A 19,040-nucleotide genomic window follows, 5' to 3' on the forward strand; every position below is an offset into this window, starting at 1 on the left:
AAAAACCAGCTGGGGCCAGTGGCAAAAAGTGATCAGTGCAACCGATGTGCAATTCTACCTCGGTACAGTAGGCGACGTTCCAGCCATTCAAATGCCAGAGGTGTCTGCATGTGCTGAACCCACTTCTCCGTACAGGCATGCAAGCAGCTGGACCACAGTTCAAGGACATATCACACATGGCAAAAGCGCTTGAGGAGCCTGCCAAAGGGAGAAGCAGCTAGGGGTGAAAGAGGCTTGGCTGGACGGACACATTTGGTCCATGGGCTTGAGGTTCCTGACCCCTGCCGTAGGGTGACGGGCAACCCAGTAGCTTTGAGGTTGTCTTTCAGAGACTGCTGCGATTGCAGTTTTCATAGGATGCATTTGGCTGAGATCAGCACAACCCAAAAACGTTTGAAAAGTTGTTTATTTACTTTATTAAGAAACCTAATTGACTTGATCTATACAGTTGAGCAATTCATTTGGCAGCCAACTTTTAAGTTAAAAATCAGCCTCTGCGATAAGAGTAGAACATACTGCAATATCCCTGCATTATACCCCTTGCATAAAGTTGATTGCATAGGTGACAGTTTGTTCTAGGCTCTCTGCCAGGTTATTGCCAGGCTACTGCTAATAAGGTGAGGAAGAACTCCTTCTCACCTGCAAAAGGAAAGGAGAAAGGGAAAACCAACAGACTTCTACCCTTCGAAAGACATTACCCAGCTTCTGCTGTTGCTGTTTGATGACACAGATGATATCCGATGAGCAAACTGCCAGTGGGACAAACACTTTCTGTACTTGTGAACTGTGATGTGAGAGAAAGCTGTGATTTGGGCTGAAAAGGTGGTGCTTGGGCAAGAACCCAAGAACAGAGATACAGTCAGACCACTGGGCCCATCTAGATCAGTAGTGTCTACACTGAATGGCAGCAGCTCACCAGCATTTCAGAACTGGGAAATCTCCCATGCTTACCTGGAGATGCCAGCAATCAAACCTGGGTCATTTCGGGTGCAAAGTGTGTTCCTCTCTCTGAGCTCACCTGCTTCTTCTCTCCAAATATATAGAAGAGGTTTGGGGACATTATCCCACAGCACTGCAGGGCAGTGGCATGGTGCTCTGTTCAGAAAAAGAGAGGTTTGGTCATACCCTAACGCAGCTATGTGTCATCTGTGTAGGAATGCGGATTTTCACTTGCATATTCCTAGCCAGATGAGGAATAAATGCTGCTCTGCACATGGTTCCTCTCCTGGGTGCAGCTGTTGGGGAGGCACATGGAATTCTTGTTTTAAAATGCAGACAGTGCACCTATCAGATGTTCAGAAAGAGGAGTGGGGAATGGATTTAGACCCATCTCCACTTCCTTTGGGGCAGCTGATAGGTGCAATTATTGCTCTTTTTAAAAGAGAGGGAGAGAGCGAGAGCTCTGAATCTATAGACGGAGTGGAATCAGATCCATCCCTCTTCAGGTCACGTTTGAAGCAGGCATTAAATGTGCCTCTTCCTAGGAATGACAGAAAGGCATAATTGCTAAGTATAAAGATTTCCTTAACAGTGGAAAAGGTGATACAGGAAGAGGAGCAACTCGGAATGCATGAGGTCTCAAATGTCCTTGGGAACCTTTTAGATGAAAGCAAAATCCTCTGGAAGCAGCAGGATCAATTAGTCATTAAGGATTACCTTTGATTCCCCCCACCCCACCAACAAATCACTCACTCCCACCAATAAAGTCATCAATGGTCATCCAGAAAAATCGCAAATTAGCATCCATTTCTTTATGGATGCAGACATTACTTGAGGTTCTCTGTTAAATTACACTGTCAAAAGAAGTCAACATAATCTTCCAGTCTTGCTGCTTTCCTTTTAAAAAAACATATTTTTTCTTGTGTTAACTCTTTCTTGAAGTGAGTGGTGGGTGAGGAAGGCCAGGAACATTCTTGTCAACTTTTATTGCAAAGTGTTTCTAAGTTAGCCATTTGAGAACTGCATCTGGTAGGAAGCTTGGCTCAGATTAAGGCTGACCTTTTCCGCTGTGACAAAGTCCAGGATGAGCAAACTACAGTTCACAGCGAAGAGCTCTGTGAAACACGGTGCCGATAAGCAGCTGATTGTCATACACGTTTGCAACTGAGCACCCCTGGATTATTGACCCGTCATCGACATACACTTGGGTGACTACAGGCTTCTCAGAAAGGATGCCCTGGATACGTAGGACCTGAAAAATTGTGAAGAATAACATCAGCTAGTCTGACACATGCTATAAAATCTGTGCTAATGAGTCACGAGGCTGCCTTCTGTCACTACTTCAAAAATTCCACATTAACACAAGTTTGATCTGAAAACTGTTCAAAATAAGTTTAAAGAACTAAAAAGGTCCTCCTATCAAATTTAAGGCAGAATCTTCTTGCTAAGGATGAATACCATCTCATTCCAGAGTGGCTTACTGTCCCCCACCCCCATTGATGTTGGACTTCATCTCCAAACCAGCACAGCCAATGGTCAGGGATGACTAGAGTAGCCTAACAACATCTACAGGGATAAAGTCAATCACCCATGCTCTCATTTATGGTGGCTGAAAAGCTTCCACACATTTTATCACACATCTTGCCAAAATAGTTCCTACTAACCTCTGAACCAGGAAGGTTTTCTGGATCATGGAAAATGAGTTTCATGCCATTGGGATGGCATCCCAGCCAAAGGTCTCCAGTGGAAGGATCGACCGATATGTTGTCAACTAGAGTGTCGACCGGCAATATCTGAAGCACACAGAAGAAGCCACACAATGTGTAAGTAAAGCTTACAGCTGACATATGCAATGTTGAAAATACATTCTTTTACCCATAGCTAGCATTGTTTGCCTGACAACACACTTAAAAAATTTATTTTTATTTATACATTTTAAAATGTACACCTCGCTTTTCACCATGCTTTTTCACCATGTCTCGAAGTGGCTTACAACAATAAGGTACGCAATATGCAAAATTTAAAACATAAATTAAATCTCCAAAATTTAAAACAGGAGGAGGAGGAGGAGTATAACACATGAGAAGCATCCAGGTTGCAAAGGCTTCACTAAAGATAACAAACAGATGAGTATGCATGCACACACATTCTAAACATAAAATAATATCAATGGGTGTGTGTGGAGAACAGCCTAAAATCCGTGGTTTGTTTCAGATATTCAGCATACCTGCATTAGTCTCATTTCTAAACTGGCCATGGCTTACCTTCAGAGGAGTTAAACTCAAATTCTCATGCTTTTCGAAGATGTGAATGCTTAGACTGAACACGTCAGCAACATAGACATACCTTGAAATTAAATTAAACAGGTGAAAGTCTCTTTCATGAATGCCTTTTTAGCTACAGGTAAGAAAATAACTTTGGCTTGGAACACAATGAAATATTTCATGAATGCATTCATAAGAGGAGCTCAAAACAGATTGCCCTGGTGATTTACAGTGCCAAGTTTTTTTTTAGGTGGGGGGATATACTAATTTGTGTAGTCCTCCTTCCTTCCTCTGGGAAATTCCTAAAATAGCAATAAGTTTACTTATGGCAGGGGTGGGAAATCTGTGGCCTTCCAGATGCTGATGAACTACTCCCAGCTTCTACCATCCCTGAACATTGTCCATGTTGTCTGGGCTGGTGGAAGTCCAACAACATCTGGAAGGCCACAGATTCTCCACCCTTGCCTTGTGGTAACTGATCCTAGAGATTCACCCCTAGGATGAGGGAGGCAAGCACAGGCAACACCGCGGACTGCTCCAGTTGGACTGTCCCTTCCCTGATTCAATTTTACATGCTATATAATCTGTCTTAGTACTTTAAGGTTGCAAACCGCTTTGGGTGTCTTGGCAGAAAGGCGGTATAAGAATGCAATGGATAACTAAATAAATGGGATGTTACCTATGTATTCCTCGAAACAGCAAGGAAAACAAAGATCCTGAAGAACCACCAGACGGTTCTCCCTATATTCATCCTTGCTAACCCATCTCAATTGGAGAGCATGCTCTCAAACAACGGTATTATGGATTGGAACAGTATTGTGGGCTCATGCACTCTGCATGCCTCCTCTTTTTGGAGGGGGGAATGATGGTTTGCTGTTATATCCAAACTATGGTTTGCACAAACAAACCATTCAGATGCAGCACCATTTGATTTGATGAGAGAGGGAAGGAGGAGGGGCTGTTCTGGTGCAAGGCTAGTTCATGCAAACAGGGAAATGTGCACTTAGTACATTTGGGGGGGAGGGGCTCCACTATCAACTATATGAGAAATAGTTATTTTATTTCTCTAACCTAAATAGAAGTATGTGAGTGGGGTGGGGAGAAGAGTCCTTATCATTCACACATTGCTCACACATTGATTTAGCACATTTAAAAGTTAATCCACCACTTCATTTTCACGTTAAGGTTGATGTCAAGTATGACATTAGCACTTTAGTTATTACATTTCAGGAAAACAAACACCACATTAGTTTAGCAAGCAGGGCTAGCAACTAAAAAACAGTCGTGTGCCCATCAGATTTCTTTTTTAAAAAGAAGCATCTGTTTGGAAAAGAAGCAGAAAGTGTCATTACTTTAATGTCAACAAGAACCAACCCACACTCTGCTGATTGACGCTGTTCTAAAAACAGCTCTGGAAAACGCAGTGTGCTTGGACAAATGGAGGATGTTATGTACTAACCTTGGATCCTAGAACAATAGGCAAGTAGGATCCTAGAATGCAACAACTGATTGGCTTGCAGGAGAAGACCAATCAGGCTCCAGGAAGAAGTTAATCAGCCTATCAGGCTGGTAGGATCCTATAATGCAACAACTGATTGGCCTGCAGGAAAGACCAATCAGGCTCCAGGGGGGAAGCAGAATCAGCCAATCAGACGGGACTCATTGTGTAAATAATGTATATAAAAGCCTGAGGTTTGGGGGGCAATTCAATCACTGTTTTACAAGTTGCAATAAAGAGCATGAAATCACTACAGGACTCTGAGTATATTTCAGAGGACCACTGTAGGGACTGCCACCCACCCAACTCCGTGAGAGTCACATAGGCATTTCTTGGATTTTCTGCTTGGAGTTCAAGTGAAAAAGCTTTCCATGCAGCAGTGGTGGGGAACTTTTGGCTCTCCAGATGTGCTGGGCTACATCTCTCATCCCTGACTGTTATCCATGCCAGTGGGGAGGACGGGGGGTGTAGTTCAACAATATCCAGAAGGCCAAAGGTTCGACACACTTGCAAAAGATTATCAAGGGGTGTCCTGCCTTCCTCAAGCTTCTTCACTGGCCTGGGTTCAACTAACTGGTCCCACCAGCAGAAGCCCACACAAGGATTTCAGCTCTCCTCCCCCTCCTTTCCCACTGACTCTGGGGTGTGTGTGACAGGAGGACAGCCTGTCAGCTGGGGCAGGAGAGGGCAGATCGCTCTGTCAGTGAAAAGCAGTGGAAAATTTGCTTAGCTCTATGTTGAATTCCTCCCTTAGTTGGTACAGTAGAAGATTTGTTTCCGGGGGGAGAGGAGGAAAACCCTCCAAATAACTCATGTGAGTAAAGAAGGGTTACTATCCACTGGCTGGGACCCAAAGCTAGTACAAACATAGACCCAGATAAGTCAATTTAAATATTAACAGTGAAATGCTATCGTGCAATGTAGACCCTCAGATGAATTACAGCTTAAACCAAGAGGCAATGAGTTGTACCTTCTGTTTGTTCACTTTATTGCCAAGATAAAAGTTATCAGAAATATCAGGGCATGATGAGGATCCCCTTGCTGCTGTTTACATTTATTACCCATTACTGCTCTTTCTTTAGTTGTTGTAATGTATGTGGGGGTTTTTAAAACTGTGCTTAAATCTGAACTCTCTTTCCTGTATTTATGTTAGCCTCTTTGAAGACTGCATTGACCAAAGGAGAGCAATATTTTAAAACAAAAACAAAAAAAAAATACCTTTACGGCGTATAAGCCACGCCACCTGCAAGATACCTACTTCCCGTCAGGTGAAATGTTAATGCCATTGGCAGAGTAAAATCCTGACGCCACTTCTTTAACTTCTTTCGGACTGTAGTAGACAACATTTGTCCAGGTAAGGCCTAGGAATGTTTCCAAGTAGATCAAGATGAGCTCTGTGAAATAGTGGTCATTGGTGGCATAGAAACTGTCAGGACCCAGAGCCACAATATCATTCACACTAGGACAAAAAAAGGAGAAGAGTAAATAAAAATACGGTTGTCACCTAAGCTGCTATGTAGAGACATAGCAAGTTGTATACTAAACATGGCAAGGTTTACAGGCAGGCAGGCTTATTCAGTTTTCCACCTGTCTTCCCTAGCTTGTTGTCCTCCTGATGTTCTTGGAACAAAACTCCTATCATCCTTGCTGGCTGGGGCTGATGGGAGTCAGAATCCAGAACATCTGGAAGGCACAAGTCTGCGTATGAGCATTCACAATTCCATACCATACCATCATGCAAGCCAAGAGTGATCTCAGTTCCCTTGAGTGCCAGACCTTATTCAGACAAAATGGTACCATCCACACACAGGAGGGAGGTATCAGCCAACACAGGGTGCAGGAGGGCAGGCAGTGGGGAACCTGAAGCTTGCAGTATAAACAAAACTCTGCAGTAAAACCCTTTCAGTATAAACAAAACTCTGCAGTAAAACCCTTAATCAGGACTGAACATGCCCAACGAGCGTGAAATGCTGACCAACTGAAAACCGAGGGCAAAATGGAACCCTGGGCAGAATCCCTGCATGGCGCAACATTTAATTTCAGGTCCAGCTTGCAAGTAATAAGTAGCTGTTCTGCATATTGCACAGAGTGCTTGGCATAAATTAAAACTGGCTCTTCAAATTCAAAGGAGACAGAATTGTTTTAGATATTATATACCTTGGCAGAAGCTCGTGTTTGATCGTTTTCAAGTGCACCAGAGAATTGTCGTCCTCCACGAATTTAAATAGCTCTACCGTTGACTTCTGATGTGGGTGATTTACGACGAAGAGGTACACAGTGTCATCTAGGGAAAGGCAAAAACTGAATGAGTCTGACAAAACAAGCAATGAAGTACGAGTGAACTTATGGAGAACGTATACAGGGAAATGAAGCAGCTCTCAGCAGCTGCCCCGTCTAGGGAACTCCCTTTGGAGAGGAAGGAATGGCTACAGATGTGAAACAATAAACAGAATAAATACTGTTTTATCAGCCTTCCTTATGGGCAAATCTACTTACCATCATCAATATATAAGCTGATCCCATGAGGGTTAAAGGATGCCAGATCAAACCCCCGGCTGATTCTCAGCTCAACAGGTCGAGGATTGTCTTCTTTTAGATCCATAAGAAGTATTTCTCCTCTTTTATTAGGGGCAAGCGATACTATTCCCGGGTATTTCAAACCCTTTGCAAACAAAGAAAGCAGACCTTTTGTCACATGAAGGGTTAGGAAGATCTCAGAGAGACGTTTTCATAACTCATCTGTTTTCCTTGGATATTCACTGAAATGCTAAGCTGTGGTCCTCCAAATGTTGCTGAACCGCAACTGCCATCATCCCTAACCATGGGCTGCACTGGCTGGGTTTGATGGGAGCTCCTGTCTGGCAACAGCCAGGCGGCCATAGGTTAGCCATTGCTGCTTTAAAATAGCTATGTAAAGGTAAAGGGACCCGTGACCATTAGGTCCGGTCATGACCGACTCTGGGGTTGCGGTGCTCATCTCGCTTTATTGGCCAAGGGAGCTGGTGTACAGCTTCCAGGTCTTGTGGCCAGCATGACTAAGCCGCTTCTGACAAACCAGAGCAGCACACGGAAACGCCGTTTACCTTCCCGCCGGAGTGGTACCTATTTATCTACTTGCACTTTGACGTACTTTCGAACTGCTAGGTGTGCAGGAGCAGGGACCAAGCAATGGGATTTAGCATTGGCCATCACGGGGATTCAAACCGCCGACCTTCTGATCAGCAAGTCTTAGGCTCTGTGGTTTAACCCACAGCATCACCCACATCCCAAAATAGCTATGTAGTCCAGGTTTATTAGGGCTTCCCCTAAATTCCACCAATAGATGGATTACATTATCCCTCAGTGCCTTACTGTGTGGTCAGTAGAGAAACCATGCAGCCCTGCTGCACCAGTCCACTTGGGAGAAGGCTTTGTTTTATTTATTTATTTTACACTACTAAGTGGCTTTTAGCCTCTTAGCATGCTGGGGTGGTGGGGGAAGGCTAGTAATGGTGACCTAATCTTCAAGCCCACCCTTGCACCCTTTAACCATCAGTCTCTAATGAGCACCCCTGCATTCTGCCCAGTGAAAGGCATTCTGTTGAAAACAAGGGTTGTGTTTGTGTGGGAATAGATCTGGCCTGCAATTTTCAAGTATTCCTTCGGTGCATTGCGAACGCAAGCCCAGCCTTCCCTGAAAGACAAGCCTGCTGGGATAACTTACAGAACTAATGAAAGCCAGGCCATTAGGAAGTATGTCGATATCTTCTGAGCCAGTTTCTGCAAAGAAAAAAAAGAAGAAAGATCTTGCTCAGACACATCCATACAATGCAGCAGAGTACAAGGTTGCTTCTTTTAAAGTACTGGGACATAGACTGCATTATTCTGAGTCACTGCACCTTACACGTGTGTAAGAAACACGCACCATGGAAGCAACGAGAGAACAGCCCCACTGAACTGTTACTCAGAACCCCACACCAAGGAGAGACAGGAATTCAGAGGCGACAAGCTGGGCCAGTGCTAAATTCTCTTTTATCTGCGGCTGGAAGCTGCAAAAGGCTCTGGTTGCTATGGTGATCTTTGCCCATCCACAAAAAGCAAATGCAATGGAGAGGAATGGCTGAGAGGCTAGCTAACCTTCAGCTGGGAAATGTGCCAGGGGGAGGGCGTGTTGCGTAGGCCAAGGCTCTTGTGAAGATCTCGGGGCTTGGCTCTATCTGCTGACATGTTTGCTCTGCATTGGCATTAGGAGCACACAAGTTGTCACAGCTCTTATCATGCACAAGTTAAACTCTCTCTCGCTGGCACACAATACCAGCGTGCTCAGAATATCACCCTCCAGCGATGCTGACTCAGCACCCTCAGTAGGCTCCCTGAACTTAGATGAGGCACACACTGATAATCCCCTTAGGCAACATCTGACTTTCTTGTCAAGAGTTGAAAGAACAGGCAGCAGACCCTCTGCTAATCTCAGGGCCCTGGCAAACGCTCAGCCCTGCTACACCCTGCAAACAGCCTGCTTTCTGAAATAAGGGGTGTGGGAAGTCTGGTATTATTCAATAGAGAAGGCATTATTATTGTGGTTTTGCCAGAACAAAAATAGTGAAACACCTAAACATACAGAGCAAACCACAGTGCTAAAATAAAATAAAATAAATAGTTCTCTTACTGCCAAGAATGACTAGTTATATAAGAATTTGAACTTGTAAGGGACTCACGCTAGGTGTAGCTCACCTTGGTACCAGAACCTGTAATGATTGGAATGTCAAAACTAGGACTTGGGAGGCCCAGGCTAAACTCTCTGGGTAACCTTGGGCCAGTCACTGTCTGTCAGGCCAAACTACCTCACAGGGTTGTTGTAAAGATTAAAAAAAGGAAGGGGGAAGGAAGAGTGCATGCCATAATGATCTCCTTGGAGGAAAACATGGGTTAAAAAACATAACCAAAAAATTAATATTTTGTGGCAAACACAGCTGCTGTATGTAGATTGGTGTTTCCTCAGCAAACATGGAAAGTGGGGGAAACATGCATTCAGAAGTGGAGGAATCTCCAGAGACAGGGTCCTCAGGCATGTGCATAAGGGGGTGTATCTGTGGCAATACCAATGTACACACAAAAACTATGTTTGCTGCATAGAGTGTGCAGCTGGCCTCAGCCGCTAAGGAAAAATGCATTGCTCAATCCTTACCTTAGGTCAAGCTTGCAACAACTGCACCAAATGTTTGAGCCTCTGTACAAGAACTACAGCTTAGAGCAGGCTTCCCTAACATGGTGCCCTCCAGATGTTTTGAACTACCATTCTTATCCACCCCAGGCAGCATGGCTAATAGTTGGGGGTGACATGAGTTGTAGTCCAAAACATCTGGAAGGTGTTGAGGAAATGACGATTTAGAGAGGAGTCCCATCCCCAATACAGTATACTTTCGGCATATGCCAACTCTCATCATTTGATTACATTATTGATGTGAGACAGGAACAACTTCAGCTGTCATTTCAACATTTCTTGAGTCAATCGTGTCCCCGACAGCCTCCAGAATCCGTCCCTGTCTAAGGCATGTTGCCAGCAGATCCAAGAGGATTACAGAGGGCCAATTCAAGAGTATTGGTTCAAATTGGTACTCCACCAGAAAGGGTAAGCATTTACAGAGTACTAGTTCCCCCTGGATTTCAAGTGTGTGACCAAGTCAATAAAAACAAAATATCATAGGATGCGGCCTAGTCAAGACTGTGTATTGTCTACACCAGAGGTGGCTGATTTGTGCCAAGGTTGCTGGATTACAACTTCCATCAGCCTCAGTCAGCATCCCATTCAGGGATGCTTTTTCAGAGTCTCCTGTAGAAGGGCTTCACACTTCCTATTAAACTGGAAATATCAGGTATCAACCCTGGGCTGCTTGGCATGCCAGCTGAATGAATGGGTCTTTACCACAAATGCCCACCTGTTAGGGTTTTAAGTCTTGTTTTAAATGTGTCTTTTGCTTTGTGCCTTTAATGGCTTTTAATTATCGTAAATTGCCTTGAGACGGTGTTTTAGAAGGCAATTAATAAATCAACAATAATAGTAATAATGCAAAGAATGCCCTCCACTAATTGAGCTAAGGTCCCTGCATGGTCATTTACTTCACTGGTCTTCAACTGGTGGGCTGCGGCCTGACCCAAGGTGGGATGCAAGAGGAGCACGACTATCATGCATGCAAATATATGGTAAGAAAAATAGGAAATAGGTCCCCAAATGGATCTTGGAATTAAACGTGGCTCCTGAGTCTGAGAAGGCTGAAGATACCCAATTTAGTTTTCACAACCAGCCTGCAGACCCAATCTCTGTTCTTTTCTGCACAATTCCATATAAATACTATTTACATTAACAATAATACTAATGAAGCACCTCTAAAAACAAAACCAAGTACAAAAATTGAGTCGATGTAAATCCCTCTGGAAAGAGGGCTTATATAAATAGGCATAGAAAGGATGGAGAAAAGAGAATTTGGAGGGAATAAATGCAAATAAAAGCATGCGGGAGACCTACCAATTCCTTTTATAAGGTGGCAGTTTGGAAGCCGCTTCGGTTTATATTCTCGCGAGGCACACAATCTATGTCTGGAGGAGAAAGCAAATATAAACATAGACTTAAAATAGGAAATATGGAAGAGCAAAAGCAGAGCCCTACCAAATCTGCCCCATCTAGTCCAGCATCCTGCTGGCCACAGTGACCCATCAGATGCCTCCCGGAAGCCCACTCACAGGGCAAAGAGAACAGCCCTCTCTTGCGTTTGCTCCCCAGAACTGGTACCTTGGGCTCAGACTGGTCAACTATTCACATTTAAAGGCATTGTGCCCCTCTCCCCAAAGGGCTTTGGTGCATGCATTTCTCCCTATAGCCTTTCTGATGGGTTCATTACCAAATTCTACCTCCATTCAGATGACACTTATACCTCCTTTGGCTGGAATGGAATGCTCCCTACTTCCAGTGAGCTTCCCTCCCACCGGCCCAGTCAGTATAAACTGGATATAAATGGCACGATTAATCCAGAAATGCCTTGAGTCTTGCAGAGCAGTCCTATACATGTCTACTCAAAATTATGTCCCGTTGAGTTCAACAAGGTTTGTTCTCGGCTAAGTGGGTAGAGGACTGAAGGCTTAGATCAGGGGTCAGCAACCTTTTTCAGCTGTGAGCCGGTCCAGCGTCCCTCAGACCATGTGGTGGGCCAGACTATATTGGGGAGGGGGGAATGAACAAATTCCTATGCCCCACAAATAATCCAGAGATGCATTTAAAAGAAAAGGACACATTCTACTCATGTAAAAAGACGCTGATTCCCGGAACATCTGTGGGCCAGATTGGGCTGCACCTAGCCCCCGGGCCTTAGGTTGCCTACCCTTGGCTTAGATACTAAGCCATCACCAGGGTGTATGTGTGTGAGAGTGTGTGTGTGCAGTGCATCTCACAGAAGAGTGCTTCAGGGAAAGGACTGCTCTTTAATGAGGGCAGGACAGTCAGAACTGCAACTGACACTGGCTTTAACTTTAATAATTTGTTTCGGAGCTTGTTTTTCCCCTCCCTTCTCCCTCCCATTCCTTCTTTCTTCCATGTGTCAAGTCTTTTTAAGACTATGGGCCTGAGGGCAGGGACTGTCTTACCAAAAAAACAACAAACACCAAAAACAGTTCTAAGCCCCTGAGTGTCTTTTTCATCCAGCACTTCCAAAACCAAGAACTATCGTGCCCCTCGATTTCATGACTTTATGAGTTGCCATTGTTTTAAGGAAACCCAGATGTTTTCTGTTGCAGAGGCTAGAACTGCCTTCTTGAAGCCAATGAAGAACCGTTGCAGGGGGGAATCATTTTAGGACATGTCAGTACACCACACACCCGTGTCTGCCTTTATCTTTCCCGAAGGTTTGTAGCATGGTGAGCAGAAGATTGCAAGATATGGTGCTAAGCTCAGCTCCCAGCAGCAGTAGCAAAGGAAACACCCTGTTCTTATGGTGTCACAGTGTTCCCCAATGCCCACTGCTGAACAGGCAACACCATCAGTATTGACTTAATAGTGCCATTGAAAACATGATTTGGAAGCTAGGAAAACTTGGGAAAGGTAGGAGGAATCAGCCACACCCTGCTTAGCTTTATTGCATGTTGTGCCATCCAATGCATGTATTAAAGGACCTTTGAAAAGGCTTTCAACCAGACTTCCTCAACCTCGGCCCTCCAGATGTCTTGAGACTACAATTCCCATCATCCCTGACCACTGGGCCTGCTAGCAAGGGATCCTGGGAGTTGTAGGCCAAAAACATCTGGAGGGCTGAGGTTGTGGAAGCCTGCTTTAAACTAAAGGACCATCTCACTTGGTAGCAGTCACGTAGGGCAGAGTGTTTTCCATACCTCCCCACTCCCCGCTCCGAATATTTTCAGCTTCATAAGTTCATTTGTAGCAATGAATGGGTGTCAACTGCAAATTGTGAAAGTTTCCACACACAAAAATAGCTTTGTCTACTAAACAAACAAAAGTAAAACAAGAAAGCTAAATAGGGCAAGCTGATGCACACTGAAATTTTACTCTCCTTGAATTAACATAATTAAAAGATTGCCAGCAATGGCATTGATTATATGACTTTCCTTCTATTGCAGAACAAATTTCCGCTTGGGTGGTGAATCACATTCAGGTTAGTCAGTTCATATAGTTCACAGACTGCCTCAGGTGCACACCATACATTTAAAGCATATTAAAAGCACACACCCACCCCTGAAGATTCCTGAGAACTGTAGTTTATCCCTCACAAAGCTGCACTTCCCAGCACCCTTGCCAAACTACAGTTCCCAGGATACTTTGGGGCAGGGGGAAATGTGCTTTAAATGCATGTTGTGTACAAAATCTCATTGAAGATCTCTTGGGAAATGGAAAGCCACAGTTAATTGGCATTTTTATGCCAATGCACAAGAAAGAGTGTTGGCACTTTGGACTGCATTCATTGCCTAGGTCCAACTGCAGCTTTTGGTCTCCACAATTTTAGATTCAGGTAGGTAGCCATGTTGGTCTGACACAGTCGAAATAAATTACAAAATTATTTGTCCAGTAGCACCTTAGAGACCAACTTAGTTTGTTCTGAGTATAAGCTTTCTACCCAGAACAAACTTAGTTGGTCTCTAAGGTGCCTCTGGACAAATAATTTTTTTATTTAATTTATTTGGTCTCCACAGTTTGAGTGGTAGCAACCAGCAGAGATAATTCAGGTATGAGCAATGCAAATGGTGACAATCCAACCCATGATTGTTTCAGTGTAACCCTGTGGACACAGTAGAACGCTAAAGCACCTTGGAAGCTCTTTTTTTTCCTCAGATAATTTTGGGCACTGTAGTTTACCCATCACAAAGTTAGAATTACCGGTACCAGGAACCCTTAACAAACTACAATGCCCAGAATTTTTTGAAGGAAATAATGTGCTCCAAATGTGCTTTAAATGAAGAGACATCAACCCTGTGAGACATGTTAGGTTGAGGTGGCTGATCCTAGTGAGCTTTGTGGCTCAAGCAGTTGGAACATACTACACTGAAAGACTTGGGCAATGTTTGTTTTGGACAACCAATGGTTTAAAGGGAAAACTTCTCAAATATTTAAAGAGATTGCCCAAGGGCAGACTGGACAAGGCATTATCAGATCACCTAAAGGACAGGCAAAATACGGTGGGCTCAGGTTACAACAATGACTGCTTAGGGTACAACCCAAGAGGAAAGGTCTCCTACCTCACTGCAATGAATGGAAGCTACACAAGGGTAGTCCTGCACGGCTTGCTTTCATTTCAGTGGGGCTTGCACAAGAGATATTCCCAGTCAACTGTGCTCTTACAATGGCTGTCTGGGGGGAAAAACCTCCTGGTTCAGTTCAATTAGGCAATGGAGGACTCTGTGGAATTTTCCCCCTAGAAGTTTCAAGAAGGAATTGGATGGACAGCTGTCAGATATAGTTTAAATCAGTGGTGGCTAGCCATTTCTGGCCTGAGGTCTGCAGTTCAGTGGCGTAGCGTGGGTTGTCAGCACCCGGGGCAAGGCAAGTAATTTGCGCCCCCTAACCCGTGGATTTGCGCCCCCTAACCCGTGGATTTGCCCTAACCCCAGATGTTGCGCCCGGTGCAGCCGGCCCCCCCTGCACCCCCCACGCTACGCCACTGCTGCAGTTACCTACTGCCAGCTCCCCAAGGGGTCAGAACAGAAGCGGGCAGGTCCTCCCCACAATCTCTCTCTCTCACCCACCAAGCGACACAACCTGCTTCCATGCAGATTAGCTGAGGAGAGCTATGCTCCCTCACACAGGAGTCCCTGATGGTGTCTCAATAAATATTTCACAGAAAATACTTCCAGGGATTCTTAACATTGCTATCTGCTGGAAGGACCACGTTAATAGAATACAACAGACAAAACCATGGCTGCCCATGCTCTATTGCACAGCAGTCTCTAGATAACAGTTGCTATCCCTTTGCCTCGCCCCAATTCTTCTTCTTTTTTACAACTTCAATATCTACCTCCACTTTACTGCTGTGTTAGCAAGATTGCAACATAGCAGGCTTGCACTGCAAAGCCCTCTTGTCACAGTGTAAATAATCTGAAATGAGTATACAGTACATTTCCATGGCACTTTAACCAGAGATTGAATGTACATTTACTTGGAAGTAAACCTGGATGTCATCTCTTCGTTCTTCACCCTAGTAAGGAATGTTTGAATCCTAACCATTTAAAAAATCTTTTGTATTGCAGCAACGCTTTTCAACTCCCCATGAACACCCCATTATATTTATTGTGTTTTGATACGGTTCATCCTCGCTACGAAGGATTTTGCACAACTGGTTTTGTTTCCTCTGAACACACACCGGGAGTTACTTCTTGCATAAGTGCTCTCATCAGTAACACAAATATGCAGTCTTGGCTTAGTATCTTCCCGCTGGAGTGGGAAGCCTATGTGATCCCTCTGCAGTTTGCAAGAGAATAATGGGGCCTCAGTATCACTGATGTGCAGCTATTTGAATTATGCTGCTTCCAGCTGTGACAACAGTACACTTACCCACCACTGCTGAGCAATGAGAAGCTTCATATTCCTCATTCAAACCCAAATTGTGTAGCATATAAAACTGTTATCTGAAGGCGGGGGGGGGGGAGGTAGCTGGTCGTGTGAAAAAGAAAACTGCTTGTTGCTGTCCATGTTTACAAAAGTAAAATATGATGCCACTGTTATCTCCTTAACTGCAGTTTTCCCTGGCTATGTTTGTTTATTATGCCCTCTCATAATTTTCCACCACGTGTAATCCTACGAGATAGCTAGTTAGCAACCCAAACATACATGCAAGTGTAATGAGTGAACTAAAAGGAATAGGACCCATTTTAAGGCAAGCGTTTTAAGTTTGGGGGTGTTTGGCTGCCTTATTCCACACATTTGCAACCAAGAGGTCTTAACAAGTAATTCCCTGCAGAGAACTATGGCAAGCATTATTGCAGGTTATGCTCCCTGGTCAAACTGGAAATGAAGGTTGTCATTGGCTGTTGACAAGAGTGCATTAACACTGAGAGGTTGGTTTGCGAACCAAAGAGCATTCATGCCAGATCACCAGGGGTATCACAGAGCAAAGCGTCTGCAGATCAAGAAGCAGGGACAAAAATTAAAAACAAATAAACGGATATCCCTCTTCTTCCCCTCCACACCCCCCCCTCACCAAGCCCAGAGGACCACAAACCTCTTCCTTCCAATTAACTATCCAATTAGCAGAGTGCTTACTTATAAACCAAAATAGATGCCGGCTTCATAATTAGTTTATATTACATTTATGCACCATTCAGAAGGGTGACATTTAACAACCTTTGTCCTTCAGCCAGAACAGAGAGTCTTATTACTCCAAACACAAGACAAAGTACATAAGTAACTGCAACTCAGCCCTGCAAAGTAATATGAAATATGAAACTAGTGATTTTTTTGCCCAGGCACTCCCACTTCCAGTGCAGGAATCCAGTTAAAGGAAAACTGCATGAGAAAGTAACCCACAGGAACAAGGAAGGCCTGCCATTTCCTTCTGTATGCCCCTTTTGCTCTTAAAAACCAGACTTCCCTCCTATTAGCCCACCCCAGCTTTATGTACAACTGAGGCAGCCATATCCACACCATACATTTAAAGCACTCTTCCCAAATAATACTGGGAATAGTAGTTTGCTAAGGGTGCTGACTGCACAGAGCAATTCCCAACAACGAACTACAGTTCCCATGGTTCACCATGCCTGTAAAATTGTATAATAACACTTTTTAATGCTTGGTGCAGTCTCAAGACCAGTGGCGTAGCGTGGGGGGTGCAGGGGGGGCCAGCCACACATCTGGGGGTTAGGGTTAGGGTGCACAAATCCACGGGTTAGGGGGCGCAAATCCACGGGTTAGGGGGCGCAAATTACTTGCCTTGCCCCGGGTGCTGACAACCCACACTACGCCACTGCTGAAGACTTACAGTGTGTGTGTGTATTCTCATACATTTAAAGCACTCTTAAAGCACACTGCATCTTGGCTGTGAGTCCTGAAGACCTGTTCCCTACCTTACTGGCCAATTTCCAACTGGCCTGACTGACTCCAGCTGCAAAAGCTGAACAAACTCTTGGGTTGGGGTGCTGTTGGGGGGTTGTTGCTGGTTTTTTCCATGTCTTTATTTTAAATCTTGGGATTTATATGGAAATAGTTGTGCATTTTTTAATCTTTTATTTGTTGTTCATGACTACCTTTGTTATGTTATAGTTATGTATTTTTCAGGCTGTAAGCCGCCTTCAGGATGGTTTAAACTGCGGGAAGGCATCATACAAATAAAATTAAGTATGCATATATAAACTCAAGATTTGCTGCACTCATACACATGTTGAGCAGAAGATGCAAACAAGTACATTTGCAACAGCCTTGGCTCATTGGGGGCCACAAATGGGTTTAGTTTTCTCGCTACCTCTACCTCAACTGTGTAATGACTTTTGCCAAGAGTAGCAGCAAAGCTTAGTCAGTGCAGAACTTGACATTGTTGCAGCAAAGACACTTTCCCAAGCCTCATGAATGTAGAGTAGCTTCTTGTGTGTTGCAAGGGGGGCGGGGAGTGCTTAACCCTCTCCACTAAACTGAATTTTAGGTGGGTTGCTGTCAGTTCTCTCCAGCAGATAGGAAGAGGCCATTTCCCTACCAGCTGGGTTTACTTTCAAATTCTGGAGCCCATGGGGAGGAAGTGAGAAGAAGAACCTGTTAAAATTGGGGAAACTGGCAGATAATGAGTTAAGCATCCCCTCCCCCCCCACTTCCATTCTTTGGGAAACAAAGAGAGCCTCAGTGCCTTGTTCTGCCCACAGCAGGGATGAGATGCAAGCAAGCAGCAGCCGACCCGCTATTTTAGGAGGGGCAGAAGACATTGAGATGACATTATATATCTTGCCCGGAGAATCTAGGCGCTAGGGCTAAACAAAGGGTCAAGGCTTCCAGCCGAACCCCCCCCCCCCACTTTCTAACCTAATTTAGCGGAGGAAACTTTCCCAGGGCCCAACAAGACAGCTCGTCCTGAACTCTTCTCTTTAAAACAAGAGGGCCAGAAGCCAGGAAAGCAGCGAGCTCCCTCAGTTTTGAATCACGTCTTAGGAACCGATTTCTTTTTTTTTTAACGCCCGGATCAGACGGCCCCAAAATGTACGCTTTTGCTGCTGCGTTTTCTTCTAAACGCGCAGCAGAGGAGGCTGCGGAGTCGCAGGCACTTGCAGCGCGATCCTATGGCTCCTAACTCCGAAGAAAGCCCCGCGGAGTTCAGCGGGGCTCTGACGGCCAGGGAGCAGCTTTCGGCTGCGATCCTGCTGCTGCTGCTGCTGCTGCTGCTGCCCACGTTTTCCCTGGGGGTAAAGGGCGCCACTGAAAGCGCAGGATGGTACCGTGAGCAAGCGAGCGAGGGGACGAAAGAGAACCGAACCGAACGGCACATCCCCAACCCAAAGCGCACAGTCGGATCTAACGCCTGCCTGCGCCTCCTTTTGCGCCTCGCTCGCTCCCTCCCTCCAGCCCCGCAAGAGGGTTAAAGGCAATCGGGGCAGCCCGATCCTATGCAGAGTGAACCTCCATCTGAACGCAATGAAGTCCCGGAGCGAGTCCCCCAGCCGGGGATTACGGTACTTCTCCAGTAAACAAGCCGAGCGCGGCGCCGAGGGAGCAACTTACCGAAATCCCAGCAGCCTTTCTCCGATCAAGGCGCCCAGAACGCCGACGAGGGCGAGCGCCAGCAGCTTCCCCATGGCTCAGCCCCCGACGGTCCGGAGGCGACAGGAAGTTTCCCTCCTCCCCGCCCGCCTCGGGTTAAGCCGCGGACTCGGCAGCGCCTCCCACC

General features: G+C 45.2%; 1 protein-coding gene across 1 annotated transcript; it reads right to left on the minus strand.

Moving 5' to 3' along the window:
• Positions 1-388: 388 nt before the first annotated feature.
• On the minus strand, positions 389-18,995 carry LOC307199733 (serum paraoxonase/arylesterase 2-like). The gene is made up of 9 exons (XM_079947707.1): positions 18,875-18,995; positions 11,207-11,277; positions 8,405-8,460; positions 7,198-7,363; positions 6,859-6,985; positions 5,960-6,160; positions 3,204-3,285; positions 2,604-2,732; positions 389-2,191 (listed from the first exon to the last, which is right to left on the minus strand). Exons 1-9 carry the CDS (start codon positions 18,946-18,948, stop codon positions 2,033-2,035), a joined length of 1,065 nt encoding a protein of 354 aa, XP_079803833.1. The 5' UTR covers positions 18,949-18,995; the 3' UTR covers positions 389-2,032.
• Between the last annotated feature and the right edge of the window lie 45 nt (positions 18,996-19,040).

The sequence above is a fragment of the Podarcis cretensis genome, assembly GCF_951804945.1.
Source record: "Podarcis cretensis genome assembly, chromosome: 12".
Classification (NCBI taxonomy): domain Eukaryota; kingdom Metazoa; phylum Chordata; class Lepidosauria; order Squamata; family Lacertidae; genus Podarcis; species Podarcis cretensis.